At 40.8% G+C, this 22,016-nt stretch overlaps 1 protein-coding gene across 1 annotated transcript in view; it reads right to left on the reverse strand.

Moving 5' to 3' along the window:
- Positions 1-22,016, reverse strand: part of Atp8b4 (ATPase phospholipid transporting 8B4 (putative)) — a 203,801-nt gene that overhangs the window by 162,966 nt on the left and 18,819 nt on the right. The window contains 2 exon segments of the mRNA XM_028892728.2: positions 9,592-9,650; positions 21,187-21,249. Coding sequence (XP_028748561.1) covers positions 9,592-9,650; positions 21,187-21,217 — 90 coding nt within the window. The 5' untranslated portion in view covers positions 21,218-21,249.

Consider the following 22,016-nt stretch of genomic DNA (forward strand, 5'->3'; position numbering starts at 1 on the left):
AAGAAATGGAATTCCAGGCGATGATTCTAGAGCTCAGGTTTGACCATTTATTCACAAGTATCAGAAGGGTTGCTGGGTGAAATAAGAGCAATATTTGTTCTGCTTTGGCCTCCGATTTGTCTCAACTAATAGAAAGTAATGAATCTATCCTGCTGAGTGTGGTGGCACACACATGTCATTGGAGACAGCATGAATGGTACAAGTTCAAGACCAGCCTAGTCTATATAATGAGTTCTAAGTCAACCTGGTCTACATAGTAACTTCTAGGCCAGGCTAATCCAAGGTAGCCTAAAACAGCCTAATCTAAAACAGTGAGTTCCAGGCCAGCCAAGGCTACCTGGTGAGACCTTGTCTCAAAAGAACTGAAGTTGTTTCCAGGAAAATGAATGGAATTGGGCATTACCACATTACATGAATTAAGACAGACTCAGACAAACATTATATGCTATATTCTCCATCATTTGTGAATCCAACAGTTTATATAGACATACAAAACCATCCACATATGTGTCATGAAAGTAGAAGTGACTGTCCAGGGAGGGAAGGAGACTAACAAGAGGGATTATGAGAGAGAGAAGAGGAAGAAGCCTGGCAGGAAACACAGCCAACATATGCTATATACTTGTATGAAAACGTCCTTATAAAGCCTGGCATTGAGCACAGTGGATGTGCACATCAGTTAAATACCTTATCCAAAGACAGTGAAGTGTTTGGGGAGGTAGTGACTTCCTCTCTTCTAAAGGTTAGGAACACAACTAGACATATAGTTAGAATTCTGTATGGAGAGTTAGCTGGGAACATTTTAAAAAATAATTCCACACTAAGCTTCTACTTGACATTACTGGATAATCCAGTCAGTTTTTCCATTTTATATAAACAATCTTCTGAACTGGAGCGATAGCTCAGCAGTTATGATGGTGTACTGTTCTTGCAGAGGGCCTGAGCTTGGTTCCCAGGACCTGTGCAGGGCAGTTCACAACACCTATAACTCCAGCCCCAGATGATCCAATAACGTCTGCTAGATTCTGCAGGCACATGCATCCATGTGCACGGACCCACATACAAATGCTCATGACTAAAAACAAAGTCTCAGTCCCCAGTACTTTCAGATAATTGGCATGGAATGATGTCACCTCTTCTACATATCTCTACCACACCTGTCTACACACAGTCTACAGCTGGACTCACAACAAGTTTCCAACCAGGAAGGCATAGATGAAGCCAGAGCAGTCAGGGCCACTGGAGACAACTGGTCTAGGGTACCATCACCAACACAGATGTGCCAGTCATTTGCTGTACTGAACTTATTTCCTCAAAGAACTTCCCAGTAGTCAAGCCAGAACATTCTTGGGGTGCTCCACACTCTCAACGACTGTGTCATATAACAGTCATGTCACACAAAGACACATACACACATGAATAGCTCCAAACAAGCCCATTTGTAAAGAATTAAAACTGAACTTTAATTCCTAAATAGCTTTTTTTTGTCCATGAACATAGATTATACTGGGGTGGGTGTCGGGAATTAGCTCACTTCTATAAGCTCAGTACTGGAAAGCTGAGGCAAGAGAATGGCTGTGAGTTTCAGGCCAACCTGGTCTGCACAGTGAGTTCCAGGCTAGCCTGAGCTATAGAAGAAGACATTGTCTCAAAAAAGAAAAGCAACAATAATAACTTTTTAAAGTAGATTTTTCAGTGTTCTTACCACAAAACAGTAAGTATATTAAGCCAGGTATATATATATATATGTTAATTAACTTGACTTAACCATTCCACAATTTAAACATATTTCAAAATATTTTTGCCATAAATATTTACAACTTTTATATTTCAAAAAAGAAGAAATATAGTCACATGAAAAATACAACAAAAATCTAAGTATTGGTTTTATAATAGTGGACATGAATTGGATTCTATATTTTTTGCATGGATAATTTGATTAGTCTTCAACCTACAAAATGTAAGATATGATGGTTACTGTGATTTTAGCAATCTTATCATAGAACCATACTATTTGGGCTAATAAGTAAAACTTCAAAAATGAGATTAAAAACCACTTGGTGACGGTTGGAAATAGTGGTTTTCTGTTAGCTTCGAAGTTGTTACTGAAATTGCCCCACTTGGTCCATATGGTAATTTATGGTCCTGTTTAATCAGATACTGACGACAAAGGAAACTGGATTGTGGTTCTCTTCACTGAGCAGTCAATTTTCTTCCTCTTGCATCTGTTCATTGGTTAAGTCTTAGCAGAAACACAATTCGAAACAGTCAAATTGTAACAGGGCTCCAAAATTCTATCATCAGGGATCCCCGATCTTAATTCTTCTAATCCCAATTGTACAACATTTCACATTTAGGGTTTCTAAAACAATGAGCCAAAATAAAGCTTTTCTCTCTTAGGTCATCTTTTAGATATTTATTTAGTCACAGCAGTGACAATAGCCACTCTATATCAGCACTTACATATAAAAAGTAAGTAACTTCAGTCAAAAATATTACTTTACGGAACAGGTGATTCATGGCTAACACAGCCTGAAGTCTGCCTCTCCACACCACAAGGGGCCAGGCAGAGCAGGTTATGCTACATGGTTTCAATTCACTACAGATCCTCAGCACAACTGCCCAGTGGCTGTCAGTGGGAGGGGCCAGATGGTCTCTTTATACATGACACATCACGGGGACTGAGACAGTCTTGGCAAGTAGAATCCGAATATAATTGCTAATCATAAGAGTAGCATTTCCTGTAGATGACCAAACTATGCTAGTCAGGCTCTATCAGTCAGTCTTGACCCAGGTCATAAGGTTCAATCAGACCATGAGCCCCTGTGTCGGTGGCAACCTGTGCGTCAAGACCCCTGTCGGGGGTTAATGACACTTTCACAGGGTCACCTAAGACCATCGGAAAACACAGACATTTACAATATGTTTCACAACAGTAGAAAAATTACAGTTATGAAGTAGCAACAAAAAATTTTATGGTTGGGGGTCACGGCAACATGAGGAACTGTATTAAAAAGTTGCAGCATTAGGAAGGTTGAGAACCACGGCTCTGAGTGATTGTGTGTGCTTTGAGAGATCTGCCAATCAGTTGGAATAATGTGAATTTTGTATGTATGCCTTCAAGATCTCTGCCAATGCAACCAAGTTTGTGTTTAGTACTGCAACTACATGCTTGGCGTGTTGTGTTGGCCATCAGGATCTCTTGGATCTTATCATACCATGATTCAGGTCTGTGACATTTCCTGTGTATATAGAACTAGGTATGATTTTATATTAATTTTAATGTTGCTGATATTTGTTAACACTGCACATGCTGGGTTTATATACTAATCTGAGCATTTGGTCCTGTAAAGTTGCATCTCAATGTTTACTTTCTGGCCAATTATTCATACAAATGATATGTAGGGGAAGTTGCTATACCTTCAGGGTAATAACCTATGTCTGAGCAATATAAAGTAAACCCTAACATCAGTGATGAGTTTGAAAGTAAGGTATCGGAATTTGAAAACAATATTTTGTGCATCATGTATAGCCTAACACTGTAAAAGTGCGTGGCGGTGGGATTAAAACCACTTTCTCAAGGTCTCAAGCTACTTAGGATCAACAGTGTTTTTTCATGGTTCTCAATCCCCTGCACCCACCTTTCGAACCAATTAGCCACCCATTTCCTGAGACGTTCCCTTCCCCGAGCGTCCATCTCACTCCCTCTGTCCTCTGTCCTCCTCAGTCATCGCTCCCCTTCCCTTCTCAGGCTGCCTCCTTCTGCTGTCTCGTCTGCCCCTCACTGCAGAGTCAGCCATCCCTCCCAACAGCGTCCACTCTTCTTTCAACACCGCATACCTCCTCCTATGCAGACGTTCCTAAATCTACAACTCTCACCACACCCAGGTTCTGTTCAGTACTAAGCAGGCATTTCCATGTGGGTATTCCTCCAGTCTATCTAATAAGTAGGCCAACTACAATCCTGTTTTATTTTGTGTCTGCCCGGCTCCTAGGAGCCTGTCACTCATATGCAAAGCACAGGGGCTGCCCTTGCATTTGCAGCAATCCTGCCTCAGCCCTCAGGGGCTGGGACAATAGACATGCATCACCATGCCCAGCATCCCACTCTGCTTCAAGCAATGACATGGCACCTACCTGAACCACAGTGACTTCACGTGGCACACTTGACCCTTGCTCAGCATGGTCCTTCCCAACACTGGCAGTCCAAATAAGCACACAAGCCTGGGACTGTTTCCCTTCTCCTCTATCAAAACTTCCTCCAAAATTTTCACTAACCTTGAGTTCTCCTCTCCCTGACATTGTAAGCCATGCACCACAACTAAAACTTAGCATCTCCTTTTCATTCTCACTATCAAGCTTGTGCTGATGTGCTGGTCTTCTCTTCCTGCACAGAATGCATGTGCTCTTGGAAGGTGGGAAGCAGAATCTGTATCCCCTTGTTGGATAATCCCAGCGGCCTGGAAGACACTGCTCGTGTAAGCAGACAGGCACCTTCCATTTGTGTTTCGTGGTCACTTCAAAATACCCCACCAATAATAGTTCCCTCACATATTCTTACTCCCTTTGGGCTTTGTGTTCTGTTTGGACACTGTCTCACACATTCTTTGAAGAGTAGGTAAAACAACAAGCATACACGTTGCTAGGGAGAGAGCAGGCATGCCAGGAACACTGAACTTGGAACATCATTTTTATCTCTGTCAAAAGAGTACAGTGGCTCATGTATCTGTTCAGAGTTGGTCCCAGAGAAACACAGGCATGGCATGTGGGCTTGCAGAGGTGCACTGAGTCACACACAGAGAAGGACAGTGGACCCATAGAGAAAGGATAAAATTTTAAGGTGGCAGATATGCTAACTATACTGATTAGATCATTATATAGTATTGACACAATGAGAACATCATATTGCATGCAATTAATATGTGTAATTGTTATATTTTAATAAAAATAACATTTTAAGAGATACATAAAACACCACATCACCTTATTTTTTATTATTTGTGTGTGTGTGTGTGTGTGTGTGTGTGTGTGTGTGTGTGTGAATGTCTGCCTTGTGTGCAGATAGTTCTGGTGGCAGATATCCTAGAGCAGGAGCTATAGGCTCTAGTGAGCTACGTGTGGGTGCTGGGACCTAAACTTGTGTCCTCTGGAATAGCAGCAAATGCTCCTAACCACGGAGTCACCTCTCCAGGCCCCAACATCACATTTTAATACAACTACAAGTGTTTTCTTTATTTCTACCATCCACTTTAAGTTTCTGACTGTTTGGAAAACTTACACAATTGAACATTTTTAACATTCACATATTTTAAATATTTATTATGTTGTATTCATTTATTTATTTATTATTTGTGGGGAGAAGGGCACATGCCCATGCGGAAGTCAGAAGATAATTTGCAGAAATCATTTCTCTTCTTCTAGCACGTGGCTCCCCAGGGTGACACTTCAGGCTGTCAGGCTCAGCAGCAAGCACCTTTACCCACTGAGCCATCTGGACAACCAACCAATTTTAATAGAACTGTTTTCACCCTTTCTATTATTCATTCCTGCTATTAATCAAGAACACTTTGTACTCTCTTCCAATGAGAATAAAAATTCTCACCCTTGGCACTCTCCCCCTCCACCCTCCAATCCTACTTTGTTCTGGGTTTCTTGGTTATCTGAAACTTCTCAAGTGATTTTTACATTTCCCACCTTTCCATTCTCACGACGTCACATCTGATTTACCAGTGAATCAAAGTTGGAATCATTAACCTTGTCATTTTGTTCATATTCTAGACCGCTGACTCTCAAAGGTACTTGTAATTGCTTTCTAGGCCTGGGCTGTGTCTTGGTATGAGCTTTGTAGTTTACAGTTTGTTGATGAACAAAGGCTCCTGCTCTGTTGAAATATTATCCTTCAACCTTCAGTGAGTAAAGCTTGCCTAGGCAGGCTTAATGCTCATGGCTTTGCATCTTTCTGAGTTTTAGATGATTTTTTCTCCCCCAGTCACACGTACAGATCTAAAATGTGGCCACGCCTTGTTTTGTAAAATGTATAGCCCTCTATCTTCCTTTGTCTTTAAAGCATAAAAATTTGGCTAATCGGATTGTGGACATAGCTCTCAGTAAGTAGAGTACTGCCTCTACTAGTGAGTTTAATCATGGATCCAACTTCAATGCCCAGAACCTTCCAAAAATATTTTTTTAACATGCCCATGTTGACATTATGAGACTCTGTCTCAAAAAAAAAAAGTCAACCCTACTTTTTAATAAAATAAAATAAAAACAACTTAAGGGACTATGCCTGACAGCCTGAGTGTCACCCAGGGGAGCCACGTGCTGGAAGAAGAGAAATGATTTCTGCAAATTATCTTCTGACTTCCGCATGTGCATGTGCCCTTCTCCCCACAAATAAATAAATAAATGAATACAACATAATAAATATTTAAAATATGTGAATGTTAAAAATGTTCAATTGTGTAAGAAGAGGGGTTGGTTTTAGTTTATTGCACTTGTTTTTCTGTTTTCTGGGACCGTTCAGAAGACTGACTAGTTATCATGGACAGAATTATAGACGTGGAATTGGGGAAGCGCGTTGTGGGGGGAGGGGGGTCTAGAAGACTGAGGTACAATACCAATCGCCCAACATGCAGCAGGACTGGCGGATTTTATCTAACTGTGGAAGTTTGCAAAAGTCACTGAAATGGACTATTCCATGCTTCAATGTCTTCTTACAGAAAACGGGATAATAAAAGTGCTTGTTGCTGGAAGATCACATGTGTCAGTACGGGTAGTTTAGTAATATGCCTAGAACAGTAACTTGCGTTTGGGAAGCACCATGAGTTTGAACTGTCATTATTACCGTTGTTGCCTTTCTTGCTCTCACTATTAACCGTGTGTCTATCACAATCCACAGGGAGGCTGAAGGAAAACGCCCTGCCTCTGGTGGTGCCTTGCACAGAACAGGAAGCTGCTAAGTACCTCCATGAGTTGGCGTTCTTTCAGACTGGCTCATCTGGGAAGGAAACTCCACTCCACAGCTGCACGGTGCTCTGGTCATGGGACACCCGCCCCTCCCCCACAACTGCATCACCTGCAGTTTATCAATGACTTCTGTGCTTTCAGGGTCTCGCATTGTTCATTGTGAACATGGTATCTTCTGTACACAGCTCACAAGGCTAATGAGTTTCTCCGCATCCTCTTACACCGCTGTAGCAAATAGCATACCCCACCCATGCCTCGTAGGAACCCCACACCCATTGTGGAGCCTGCCCACAGCTCTGTTAGGTTTAAGAGAAAATCCATAATTAAGGCCGGCACACGTGAAGCACCTGCTGTTGTTACTGTTATCAAATATTTTGCTAAAATAATCTGATCTAATCCTTCCATAAGCAACCCTACTAGAAAGTTTCTCACAATTTGTAGATGAAATACACGGTTCTTGGAGGAATAAACCAATCAGATCACAAGCTAGTCCTGAGAGAAAGGGTTCAAACCGTGGTTCAGCCCCCCGCACTCTTCCTACCACACTCAAGAGTTCCTCACTATTTCTCCTTTCATCGTTCCGTTAAAGTCCTGAGTTCATTCCCATTTTCTCTCCAGACTTTCGGTGGGAATATCACTCCTCCAATGAATATGGCATTTTCCCTGGGATCTGTTTTGATCTCTCCAAATCTACTTCCATTAAAGCCGGGCAAGACTAAGCAAATACAATAGGGAGTTGCCTACCTTAAATGGATATTCCATTTGGTAAGTCATAGGTTCAAATCCTACATGTGCAGATATACTACATTCATAGTCCCTGTGTTTTGTCATGCCTTAGTCCTCACAATGGCTCTATGAAGTTGATGCTTTTAATTAACCTCGATGAGACTGAGAGAGCTGCGGCTCACATTCTGCTAGAACTACCCAGTAAAGGCCAGGAGCTTGCCAGGTCCTTCTGAGTCATATTGCTGCCCTGTAGAGATGAATCCCTGGGCCCCTTCACTTGCAGCTTTTCACTGTCTACTTCTGTTGTACTTCTTAGCTCCGCAGGCTTGATGGATCTTTGCTTCTCCTTGATGCAGGTTCAGTCCAAGACAGGGTAGTCATATAGACTCTGCTCTGCCATGGGGTCCTGTTATAATACCTTGGTGCTCGTAGGAAAGCCAACAGAAAACACAGCCACACATTTGTGTGCTTTTGTTCACACCATCTCTACATCATCAATATGCTATTAGTTTGTGTGACAAACTGTTAATGCCCATTATCAGCCTGGGTGGTGGGCTCATGGGGGTCATGTTACCTTCTGTATCTTTGTAAGACTGAAATATCTCATAGGCTACATAAAAGACACCAGAGAAAAGGCTGTATAATCTTATAAAACATGGCTTTCCTTATACTCACAGAATGAAAGTACTTGTTATACATTGGGAAACAAATAAATGCAGCTAGGTACTTAAATAAATAATTATCTCCCCAATAAGTTAGATATAACAAAATTTCTCCCAAGGTCTTAAAATATACACATATGGGTTAGCCAGATGGCTCAGTAGGTAAAGGTACCTACCCCCAAGCCTGACATCCTGAGTTCTACCCAGAGTCACTCAAGGTGGGAGACAGCCAGCTCTCACAAATTGTCCTCTGGACTACACAGAGAGACAGACAGACAGACTGGGATCTTATGGTCAAGGTTTTAAAGAGCCATCCTCTACAGATATAGGATGTGAAGGTCAAGTCTGCTGGTGACCATATGTCACACCACACAGAGTGGCATTCATTACCTGAGGTAAACCTTCCCTTCCGTTCTAAGAACTATGCACAACACCTTGAAAGAGGGATCCCTTCCCTCAAAGACAAAGTTGCTTTAATCATTCTTACAAGACAGGTGAATAAAGTTAAAGTTTCAATATATTGTTTCACAATGAGAAAGCAGTTACAGAAACAAAATCCAGACTCCTTGTGTGGGAAACGAAACCTACACAGAAAGTCAGATTATGATTGTAACACAGAATAAAAGAAGAGCTGTTGGTGCCCCAGTACGTGGCCAGTGGCATTGAGTTGCAATGTTCGTGCATGCATTTATATTCTCTGCCAGTGACCCACCAATAGGAAGAAAATACCAAAGTGTTCATTGACCAAAACTCTCCCTCCTCAGGCAATGCCTGTGTGAACCATTTGAACTGATGGTTCTCATTGTTCACTTTGTAAACAGAGTCATTCAGCACTTAGAAACCTCATCCTGCATACGCTTTTCCACATTTCCCAGAAATTACCTAGAGAAAAACCCCAAATTCAACCCATCAATCATCAGCCACTACCCTCACTTTCTCATCAATCAATACAATACTTTACTAGCCCATTTTCATATTTTCCAGCGTATTACACTATCTAAATGGACACCAGAATGATGTAAGCATAAATTCTTGAGAATGGATTTTATCATTCTTCCATGCCCACCAAACTGTTAGAGCAGAAGAGGACTATGTGTGAAAGCACATGGAACCACGTTTTTAAGGTGGGCCAACACGGAAAGATTTTCATCATAATGAGGTTCTATAAGACATGGATCCCTCTTCTAGCCCTGAGTAAAGACCCTCCCCCAACACACTGTGCTGTGTGTTCACTCACCGCATACTGGAACTTCTCATTGTAGTCACGGTCATTGGCTTTCACCACCCGCTCGACTTCTAAAGGACAGAGAAATCAGATATGAAATTCAACATTAAACCCACAGAAACATAACTTGTTAAAGAAACATCACTGAGACTACTTTGATTTTAAGTTCTTTACTTTGAAATTGAAGAGTGTTAGTTTCCATCCAACCTGAACGTTGGAACAACAGTTGGAAAGTTCTAAGTGGGGCTGGGGAAGTGGACTGGGGAAATAATTTGCCAGGTAAAAGGACCTTCAAAACCAGGAGGACCTGAATTTGAATCCCCAAACACACGTGAAAGATGGACACACAGCATAGGCATCTATAATCCCAAAACTCCTCCAGGGAGATGGAGGTGGAAACGGAATCCCTGGAGGCTCTCAGACTGGCTGGTGTGTGCAGATGAAAATCAGCAGAGACCCTGCCTCAGACAGGTGAAAGGAAGAGCAACACGTAATTGTTCTGTGGCCTCTGCATGGGCACTGTGGCATTGTGTGCCCACATTTACACTCAAGAATGCACACACATACAACAATTCATGTGCTTGCACACACACACACACACACACACACACACATTTTAAAAAGTTAAGACAGTCTCAAAATGAAAAGCTATGTTTTTCATTATCTCTTTAATGAAATACATAAAACAAAACACTGTATTTCTCTAGTTTGTTCATCTGTTCATTCCACAAAGACCTTTCTCTTAACTTCATGTAATTTCTAAAGGAAAAAGACCCACTAAAAGCCAAACTTACCTTGAAAATGATTTTTCTTTTCACAAAAAAACCACAAAACACAACACAGGCAAATAAAAATTATATAGAATTGGTCATTTAAGCCACTGACTCTATGCTTTATGGCCACAGACCAAAAGGCAGCATTTCTAAAATCCACATCACATGATTAAGAGCCTTCAATAGACATAGCCAGTGGGTTGATCTCTTCTGAAAGGGAATGTATACACCAGTGTACACAATTAATAAATAGACAGGCCCAGATTTTGTGACAATACCAAAATTAAAATTGTCAAAGAGAAGACAGTGCCCAGTAACACTGGCCATGCATCTTCTGCAGTAAGGTGACATGCCTCTGTCTTGTGTTTACTACAAAGCTGTTGCAATAATAGTAAAGGTTTGAGATCAAATAATAAAAGCTATGAGGATATTCTGCAAAGTAATTGCCAGAGATCAATAGCGGGCTTGCATGGTAAGTGACTTACCCATCTGACTTGAGGGTCCTTTGATTTCTCAAGAACTGACTCACAGTTCTCCCAAAAAAAGGACAGAGTTGTAAAGTGAGTAGGTGTGCAGTACGAGACGTGTTCTTAAGCAACAGGACAGAAAAGAGAAGTGATTTCGAGAAACGAAACAAGGTGAGAGTGCTAGAGAGGAAGAAAAGCATACTTTAACATCACCCATGTCAGACATCACCTGTAAAGATTGTAAAAACTTTTCCCCAAAAACTCTCCTACAGCTCACCCAACTTGTGGTGATTTGAATAAGAATGGCCCCTATAGGCTCCTATATTTAAATGCTTAATTATCAGGGGTGATGCTACTTGACAGGGGTTAGGAAGTGTGACCTTGTTGGAGGAAGTGTGTCACTGAGAGTGGGTTTTGGGGTTTCAAATGCTCAAGTCAAGCCCAGTGTCTCTCTGCCTTCAGATCCGGATGTAGAACTCTCCACTACTCTCAGCACCATGTCTGCCTCCCCACGCAGCTCCCCTCCATGATGGTAATGGACTAAACCTCTGAAACTGTAACAAGTCTCAATTAAATGCATTCTTTCATAAGAGTTGCCATGGTCATGATGTCTCTTCACAGCAATAGAACACTGACTAAAACACCAAGACACTGCTCCTCAGTCTGAAGGTCACTCTGAAGATTGCTGATAATTAAGACAACTGTGCTTTGGGTTACATTTCCATTCCTACCATTCCTGGGACATATTGTTTGCCTAACATCCACCTGCATGGCTCTCTTGCCTGGGAAGTCGATTCTCTGTGGTTGTTCCTGCAGTCCAGCCTGAGTCATCTAGCTGCTGATAAAAACAATGCTAAACTGGTGGCATCAGTTCACAAGCACGGAGTGTGCCTTCCTGTTGTGGATACTACCAGGAAGCAGCCTTCCAACCAACCAATCACTTGGAAGAAACTCTTCAATCCTGACTCTAAAAGCCTGACTATTTCTTCTTCATGATTGTCCTACAACAAACAAAAGAGTCAAAACTCAAAATGGTACTTGGACAGTGAGACTTAAAATAACAAGGTAATTTGTGTAACACTAGCTTAACTCAAAACTAATAAAAAAAATTCTGTAGAAAAAAGTAGTGGGAGCCGGGCGGTGGTGGCGCACGCCTTTAATCCCAGCACTCGGGAGGCAGAGCCAGGTGGATCTCTGTGAGTTCGAGGCCAGCCTGAGCTACCAAGTGAGTTCCAGGAAAGGCGCAAAGCTACACAGAGAAACCCTGTCTCGAAAAACCAAAAATAAAAAATAAAAAAAAAAAAAGAAAAAGAAAAAAGTAGTGGGTATTACTGCAAGGGTACGCAAAGGACTCTTTCCAAATGGCAGGATTTAACCTGGCCCATCAACAAGCTGCAGTAGACTCATCAATTAGCTTCACCTCTAATTAAAAAAATCAGATATACTGATTGAAATGTTAATTGGCCTGGGCTTAGATTATGCACATTCAGAGGACTGTCATTTTCAAATTGCACATTTGTGTGGTTCACATCCAGGAGCACAGATTTGTAGTTCTGCACCAAATTGTACTTATTCCAACACCACAACCTTAACCCTACAAACCAAGAAGGAATTATCCACCTAGAACTACAGATAGCCACATTCTAAATTGTTTGAAATTTTATTATCACTCTGTGTGTGCATACATGGTGTGGGGAGACAGCTGTATCACCATAGCACTAGTGTGGAGGTCGGAAGAGAACTCTGTGAAATCTAACCTCTCCTCTCACCTTTACATGGGTCCCAGGGAGCAAATTCAGACCACCGGGTTTGTGTGACAAGCACCTTTACTGGCTGGGCCATCTCGCTGACCTCCATAATCGTATTCTAATAGATTGCCACCAGCTCTCCCTAAATGATCAAATGTTGCTCTTGCCTCATAAGAACTGATTAGATCCAGGAAGCCCTCTTTTTGGTTCTAAATCCTTGGGATTAAGTCTTAATCTTCATGTCTGCATCTTTAGTGATTACTGTCTTTATGAATTAACTTTTTGTTAATTAATTCTGGCAGAAGATCTTGGTATCTTTCATAAAACTCTAAAACATCCTGGCTTGGACTCTAAATCTTTACAGTTCTCTACTCTTAGCTTGGCTACACTAGGCCTGAATTATTTTTTGCAAAAATTAGCTTTCTTCCACCTATTACTACAGTGTACGACAGGAAAATCACATCCTGGGAGAGGAAGCCAGAGACAAATTCCCTGTAAGAATTCCCATTAGGAATGTCTTCTCTGAGATGCAATGATTTACATCTAAATCTTTCCTAAGTTTAAATATTTAGAAACCTAAATATTTCCTGTTTCCTGAGCTCTTTTCAGGTATGATTTCAGTAATGAAAGGGGTGTGGTCACCATAGGGTATAGGATCTACAGAAGCATCCCACACCTCTATAACTAGTCGCTGAGTTTTTCTGGCTCCAAAAGGAGTAAGTCATCACATGTTAATAAAAGATGTAAAGGAGCTCCCAACTTAAGATGGCAAACAAGTGCCTTCTGCCAGGCTGGCTTCTCATGTCTCAATGAAGTTACAGAAAACATGTGCAAAAGAAGAAAAATATGGCTAGGAGAGGGCCATTGATTTTGAAGAAAGCTTAGAGAGCAAAGCAGAAAGCCAAAGGAGTCAGTATGACTAGAAAAAAAAAGATGGGGGAAACTCCAGCCAAATCAAATGAAGAGTGGTCAATCCCATGGAGGCCCAGGGCAACTCTCAGAGTCGGAAGCACAAAGATTGAGAGTGTCTTATAAACAGAGGAATGGTGCCATTCATAAACATTATCTTTGCAAAGTAATTGTCAGGGTCCCTTTTCATTCTCAAAAGTGTCTCTTTGTTGTGGAATATTAGTTGAAGATTTATTGTAAGTATGTGTACGCACTTCAAATTAAGATGCTGTGAGAATATTTTGAATTGAATCGGATGCATGAACAGAGTGTCTTCTTGATTCTAGTGTATTTTTTATGCTTGATATTTATGGTGCAAAGATGTGTTGCATTATTTCATGCTGCATTTGTTTGACTCTGTGCAGCTGTTACTTAACCTGTTTAAAACACCTGATCAGTCTAATAAAGAGCTGAACAGCCTATTGGCAGGAGAGAGAAATAGGCAGGGCTGCCAGGAGAGAATAAATAGGAGAAGAAGGGAGAAGAAAAGAGGAGCAAGAAAGAAAGAAGGAAAGAGGACACCAGGGGCCAGCCACCCAGCTACACAGCAAGCCACAGAGTAGGAAGTAAGAAAGGGTATACAAATAGGGGAAGGGAAAAGCCCAGAGGTAAAAGGTAGGTGGGATAATTTAAGAAAAGCTGGCTAGAAACAAGCCAAGCTAAGGCTGATCATTTATAAGTAATAATAAGTCTCTGTGTAATTATTTGGGAGCTGGGTGGCAGGCCCAACAAAAAACAAAGAGTTTAAAAAAAAAACCTATATCTCTGTTTGGAGCTGTGAAAGGAACTAGGTTTAAATTATAAATTATATTATCACTTCAAAAGTATGATCCAAGGGCAAGAGACAATGCTGAGGCAGAATGGGCTGGGTTTTTTTTATTAATTCTAATTAGTGCCTTAAATATATGCAAGAATACGTGATATCAGTGAAACAAGAGAAAAATTATATGAACAAGGAAAAAGAGAATAAGATAAAGTTTCTGGAAGAAAATTTTTTGGGTTTTTTTTTTTTGTTTTGTTTTGTTTTGTTTTGTTTGTGTGGGTGGGTGTGCGCACACATGCACTTGTGTGAGTTTACAAGTACCACCTGCAAGCAGAAGTTTGCAGAGGCCAGAAGAGTCATCTATAACTGGAGTTACAGTTGTAAGCCACCATATGGGTGCTGGGAATCAAATTCAGGTCCTCTACAAGAGCAGCCAAGGCTCTTAACTGTTAAGCCATCTCTCCAGCCCCCTGGATGAACTAGAACAAATAAAACTGAAAAAAACTTGATTTAAGTGTATATCAAAATTGCAAGGTGAAGGAAATTATAAAAAAAGAAAACCAAGAAGGGAATATAGACAATAAACAGGAAGAAACGATCAAATGCACAGAAGGACTCTCTCTACTACAGTGTAAGATGTCAGTCTTCACCAGGCAGTGGTGGCGCACACCTTTAATCCCAGCATTCGAGAGGCAGAAGCAAGTGGATTTCTGTGAGTATGAGGCCAGCCTAATCTACAGAACGAGTTCCAGGACCGCATCCAAAGCTACAAAGCTACACAGAGAAACTCTCTCTTGGGGAAAAAAAAAAAAAAGTCAGTCTTCAAAGGGAAAGGCCCACCAGATTCCAATCAGAATTCAGTAAAATGGTCTCCATAAAAGACCATCTCCAAGATAATCACTTAAGAATGTATAACAAAAATAATAATAATAATAATAGCTTAAATTTCAACATCGAGGTGGAGTATAGAAGATACAAAAGAAAGACAACGACCAACCAAGGCCATGGCCCACGCACCTGCGCAGGGTGAGCCCTGAGTGCTGCAGAAAAGCTGAGGGTCTACTGCCTTTTAAGTTTTTGTTGATTATTGTGTATGTGGTGTGTGTGTGTGTGTGGTGTGTGTGTGTGTGTGTGTGTGTGTGTGTGTGTGTGTGTGTACATGCCACAGTGTGTGTGAGGAGCCACAGGACAACTTTGTGGAGTCAGTTCTCTCTGTATAGGCTTATGTGGGTTCCAGGGATCAAACTCAGGTCACCAGGCCTGCGCTGCAAACACCTCTACCCACTGCGCCGTCTCCTCGGCCCCACTATTGATTTTTATCTTACCATCTGCTAAATAACAACAGCCAAAAAACACACTTCTCGTGAAAAGCAAAATATCAATAGCTCTTGGCTCAGACATTAATTTTCTAAGAAGGCCTTATAAAGAATTCATTGTTTGACATAAATACATGAGGGTAAAGCTTCTGGAGATGTGTTTCTCACACCTCAGAGGATATCATCCCAAACACAACCCAGAGGGCTTTTGTCCCCATTTTCTGCTCTTCCAACTAAATCCAGAAATGTGATTTAAGGTACTCAGACGAACAAATGAGCTGAGTCTCCTTCAAACAATCACCCTAATTATTTTTTTCTCAACCTCATTTGTGCTAAATGCTATGTGACCACGAGCTTGGAACTGACCTAGAAAACAGCTAGTGAGTCACTCTGCCATGTTCCTGGTTGAATGTAAGACTCGCAAGACACAAGTCAAATTGGTAATTGGGTTCACATGTTTTGTGGCATCTTAGGAGACCAGCAGAGACATGTGACTGGACAGGACATCAACTTTAAGTACCTTGGTGATTCCAGGAAGCACCACAAAAAAGGAAGAATTCTCTTAGACCTGGTTCTGAGCCCACTTCAGAATATAAAATTAGGGGATGCCTTCAACATCCTACTCCATGTAGAAGACAGAAACAGCCTCCACTCTGGGGCAGGAAAGTTGTCTCCCCAGTTAGGAGCACTGACTGCTCTTGCAGATGACCAGACTTTGATTCCCAGAACCCAGGTGGTGGCTCGCAACTGTCTTAACTCCAGTTACAGGGGATCTAATTCCCTCTTCTGGTCTCTACAGGGACCATGCATGTGGTACACAGACATACATGCACACAAAAAAACCATATGTGTGTATGTATAATAAAATTAAATAAATCTTTAAAATAAGAAAAAGAAAGAAAAAACAACCTTCACTCCCCCATTTGCAAGGGCCAATAATATTTGATGTTTTCCTCAAACAAGTAGATCATCAATGAAGTGCTGGAAAAACACTTGTCTCTGCCCAGTGCTTGCTACCTTCTCTACGGTGACCAAATAAGGATAGGAAACAGTCACTTAGAACAGTGAGAATTGTGGTTGTGTTTAACCTTGTCTAAGGATGATTAGCCTATAGTCCCCAATCCTACCCTACCCCAAAAAAAGTAATTATATGGTGGGGCTAATGATTTACTAAATCCACTTTTAGTTTAAAACTTTTAAAAAAAAAAACTGTCAGGTGATGATGGAACACACATTTAATCCCAGCACTTGGAAGGCAGAGGCAGGAGGATCTTTGTGAGTTCAAGGACAGCCTGGTCTACAGAGCTAGTTCCAGGACAGCTAGGGCTACACAGAGAAACCCTGTCTTGAAAAGCAAAAAAAAAAAAAAAGAAAGAAAGAAAGAAAAAAGAAAAGAAAAAGAAAGAAACTATTTCACTATGCTTGGAAGTGGGACAACACACATTCAATACATCCGAAAGCATGGTCAAATCACTTAAGACACAAATGTAGAAGGGGAGAGGGACTTCTAAAGCACTATCTGCTGAGAGTATTTTACTATAATCAAGATACTATTTCTTATACACAATATTTTAGGTCCCATAAAATGAGTTAGGTTTAAAAAGAAAAAAAAAACGGGAGGCAGAGCCAGGCGGATCTCTGTGAGTTCGAGGCCAGCCTGGTCTCCAAAGCGAGTTCCAGGAAAGGCGCAAAGCTACACAGAGAAACCCTGTCTCGAAAAAACCAAAAAAAAAAAGAAAAAAAAAGAAAAAAAAAAGCCCCCAGATGGGAAGAGGTGAGATGCTGAGGCAAGGGCTAAGTCCCACAGCTGCCCAGGAGCACTTCAGTTGAGAGCCTGTCTCCTTAACTGTGACTTCTCAGGAAAGTATCAACACTTTGTGTGGTGATCATTTAACTAGAAAATGTGCTGGAAGCACTTTTTAAACAGAAAAGTGTCATGAAATTTATATGCATGTATGAAATTTTCAAACAATAAAAAATGCATACAAAAAAGTCTTTTAAAAATAAAAAACTAAATAGGTGAAGGGGGAGAATCTTCCAAATGCTTGCATTACTTCCCGAGAGAGTCTTGAAGTCGTTCTCTGAAACGACTGAAAATTGAAATTCGCCAGTGAAAATTGGCAAGTGATCATCGACTCTCCTCCAGGTCCTGGAAGGCAATGCTTATGTCTTCCTAATCTGGGCTCTTTTCCATCATAATGCACAATAAATTACAAATTCGCTCTCTCTCACTTCTGGTCAGGAAAAGAGTGCAAGTCACTTACGTCTCTTTGTTTAATCAGTTTGTCTGTGAGAGGATCTTAATCACTTAGTGTTGATCACTACTTAATGAGATCATTGTGTCCAGACCAATAGCAAGAGGGGGCAGTAGGAGGTCCTCCTAGGACCCATGAGTGAGTGCAGAATTAATAAACACAACTGTCCCTCAATTACCTACACTGCATATTTTTCCTTTGGCCAATGTGGTTTTGAAGACAACATTCAGACACTTAGCTGTATGCTCCCAAAGTCATTAAACAATGACATACCACAGAGAACTTGGGGTCCCTTGTGTGAAACCTTGATGGCATAGGCTGAGATTCTTAAGTAAGCTTGGAATGCATTCAAATACCAAAGAAAGTCTCCAAACAAGTATCATTTGGGGTATGAGATTGTTATTAATTTTTCTGCAGGGGGAGTCAAATTTTTCAGAATGCTCCTTGAAGCTAAATCAATAGTGTAGGCCTTTCCCTTCCTTACTTTTCTTTCTTTAATTCATCAAAATCTGGTCAGTTGGAAGCCAGAGCAATTCACTAAAGACAGAGAAGGACGATGATTGGAAAGCTTTAAAGCTATGGGTCCAGCCTCCAGACTTTCTGATCGGACTCCAAGAGCACATCCTGATACAACTGAGAAATGCACCCTGAGCAGGAATTCCTGCTGACCTGCAGCTTCTGGGGTTTATGGACATTTAAACAGAAAACTGAAGAGAAAAAAATCTTCCCACAATAGTGTGTGTGTGTGTGTGTGTGTGTGTGTGTGTGTGTGTGTGTGTGTGTGTGTGTCTTGACAAAAGAGCTTGGAAATGAAGTTAGAGGATTCAAACAAATGCTAAAGGGTTTGGGGTTTGTTTTCCTCTTTTATAAGTCAATATAAATATGTTCATCAGGTCCAAGGAGTTGGAAAATTCAATTTACTGGAAGCTTTATTTACTCTACAGCTACTATAGCTTCATAGCAAATTCATCCTTCTGGTATACCTAGACTGTATTATATAAATTACAAATAAAATTTTTAGATTAAGCCCCTGGCATTTTGTTTTCTATTCAAATAGATTCATGACTAGAGACTTAAAGCCTACTATAACAATAGTGACAAAAGCTGATATTTATTGATTATTTGTTAAAAAGCTAGATTCAACCTAAAGTATTTCACAGACACTATTTCAGGAATTCTCAAAACAATATGCTATAACCCTCAAAAGTATATGCTATTCCCAGCCCCATTTTACAAATAAGGAAGCAAAGCCAGAGAAAGATGATGCATTAGGGTCAGATTTGAAGCACAGAACTGCCTAATTCCCTAATGCCAAAGGTTTGGCAGTGAGTCTGAGAATAAGGAGATGGCAAGTGGTACTTTACAAAGATGACTAGGAAACCACAAATTGATTTATGCCAGGTTCAAGAACAGACAGAGCAGGCACAGGCCGCTTTCATCAGATTCAGCTGCTTCTCAACAGGAAACCCCTGCTCAGAATGCCTATACCCCATCCATTGCCTTCTTTTTCTGCCTCTCCCTCTTCACTTTAATTTATAAAATTTTGCCCATTTTTTTCATGTCTATATTTATGTGTACATAGAAACTGTTTCAAATATTAATAGACTCAGGCCTGGATCTTGGACCATGGTCTTAACATAAGACAAGCAGCCATATTTGGGCTGTTTGACCTTGTGTTTACACTACAAAGATTGTACCAATGATTTGTGTGAAGGCTTTCATATGACAGCGACAAAGGACAGGAGGAATTCTAGAGTCTTTTATTGGCATTGGGAATATGACAGACCCTCTACTGAGGGCACAAATAAAGCCTTCAGGTAGACACTGCACTGGGACAGAATTCAGCTATTATGAGGCTGAACATTGCCATGTGTCCTACAAGGGAACTGGTGCATCATGAGATAACTACAGATGCAGGAGCCAACCACCTGCCAGAGATGTTGTCAGAAAGAGAGATGGGGCATTGAATAAACTCAAATTCAACCTTTTACCTTCAAAAACTATGGTCAAATATGAAGAAAATCTTAGTAAGAAGATATATCCACTGAAATAAAAACTACATAGTAGTTGCCATTTACTGACTAGAGATGAAATGAAAAATCAATACTCTGTGTTACTTTAAATAAGGATGGCCCACATAGGCCCATATATTTGAATGCTTAGTCATCAGGGAGTAACACTACTTGAGAAGGATTAGGAGGTGTGGCCTTGTTGGAGGAAGTGTATCACTGAGAATGGACTTTGAGGCTTCAAAAGCCTAAGTCAAGCCCAGTGGCTCTCTCTTCCTGATGCCTGCAGATCTGGATACAGAACTTTCAGCTCCTTCATCCCTTCTCACATGTCTGCCTGTGTACCACCATGTTCCCTGGACTCAGACTCTGAAGCCAGCCCACTTAAATGTCTTCCTTTAGAAAAGGTGCTGTGGTCATGGTGTCTCTTCACAGCCATAGAACTGTGACCAGGATCCTCTCTGACTGGAATGCCATTACTACTTCAAGTTGAGCACCCAAGCCTGGAATCCTGAAGCACAAAAGGCTCTAAAAGTCCCAAAGTTTCTGAACACTGACATGATATTTAAAAGTTTCAGATTTTGGGGAGAATTTCAGATTTTGCAATTTCAGGCTAGGAGGACTCGACTAGAAAAGTCTCTGAAAATATTCTAAACTCTAAAAACTAAAAGCCAGTACAAAACCTAAACCCCAGAAGTACTTCTGGCCCCAAATATATCAGAAAAGCTATACTTAACCTACTTTCAGGAAACTGATTACTAAAACAAATGTACAAACAAAAAAGTGTGTTTCCTGCTACCTTGACCAAACCCATTTTGTATGGACTCAGTTTTAAGTACGTGTGTATTCATGCAATAAAACACTGCTTTGAAATGAAAAAATGAGGAACAAACCACAGATAGACAGCAACCACACATGAACACAGATACGCAGTGAAACCTTCACATTAAGCGAAAGACTCATGATGAAAGAATACGTGTAGTATTATTTCATTTATATTACCTTAAAGTAGGCAATAATAAACTGACAGAGATCAGAAGATGGCTGGGATTCCCAGAGCGTGACCACAGCAACACAAGGGACTTGGTGAGATGATAGAAACTTCTGCATTTTGTTTCACGCACCTTCAGGAGTTGCATGAGTATACACAATTGTCCAATTTTTTGGTTGTGAGCCTAGCCTTTAATGGCTGAGCCATCTCTCCAGCCCTGTCCAAATTTTTTTTAACTTAAACCAATGTATGTGTTTTCTGAATAAATCAAGCCTCCAATATAAAATAAGATTACAGTTCCTATTGTTTTGTGTAATCTGAAAAACTCAAGCCTTACCTGGCAGCTTCTTCTGACTGCAGAACATCATCCCCTGAGTTTCACCACGTCACAAGCACTGGCCTACATTTTTTTTAAAAAAAAGAAAAACACACCTTAGTATTTGAAAGATGTTCAATAGCTTTATATTCACCCTCTTCAACTGTCTTCCTACACAAATTTAGACAAGTTGCTGATATAATAAAGAACCATAAGTTTAGTGTAACATGTTTAAATCTAACCAGATAATAATAATTTTGTGCCATTAAAAAAAATATGTGTTTGTATTATAAATGTATTGGGGTTCAGAAAAAGCATACATCAGAGTCAAGGCTTTGGGAGCAATGCTTCTTTCTCCTTGCCCTCCTCCTGCCTCTAAGCTCTCATCCCTCATCTCTGTCCACAATCCAAAGAAAACTCAGAAGTTAGAATTCCTCCTCCCAAGGGCAAGTCACAGAACCCAACAACCCTTTCCCTCAAATCTAGCCATAAAAGCCAAATTACTGTCCCTAACTTCCACCAGTCATGTTTCCGTATAGAACTGTCTGTGAAGGAATCCTCCAATGTATTTTTTAACTAAAGGTCATAAGATCCTCATCCCCTATTCCCTAAAGGGACCCACCCCACACCCCAGTGGGGGAAAAAAGTCACAAATGAAAGCCAGAAAGAATCTGGAAAGATCTGTGAGCATCCTCCCCTTTATCATCTTTTGTTGGCTCAGACCTTTTCTGTCCAGTCACAGGGCCACATGGCTCTCTCTGCTTCTCTGAAGCTGCCCATTAAAATGGATGGTTCACCCTGGATCTTTCTTTGGATCCTCATCCTGAAGGATCCAGTGTTGTTTGTGACAC

Source organism: Peromyscus leucopus, chromosome 4 (assembly GCF_004664715.2).
Source record: "Peromyscus leucopus breed LL Stock chromosome 4, UCI_PerLeu_2.1, whole genome shotgun sequence".
Lineage (NCBI taxonomy): Eukaryota > Metazoa > Chordata > Mammalia > Rodentia > Cricetidae > Peromyscus > Peromyscus leucopus.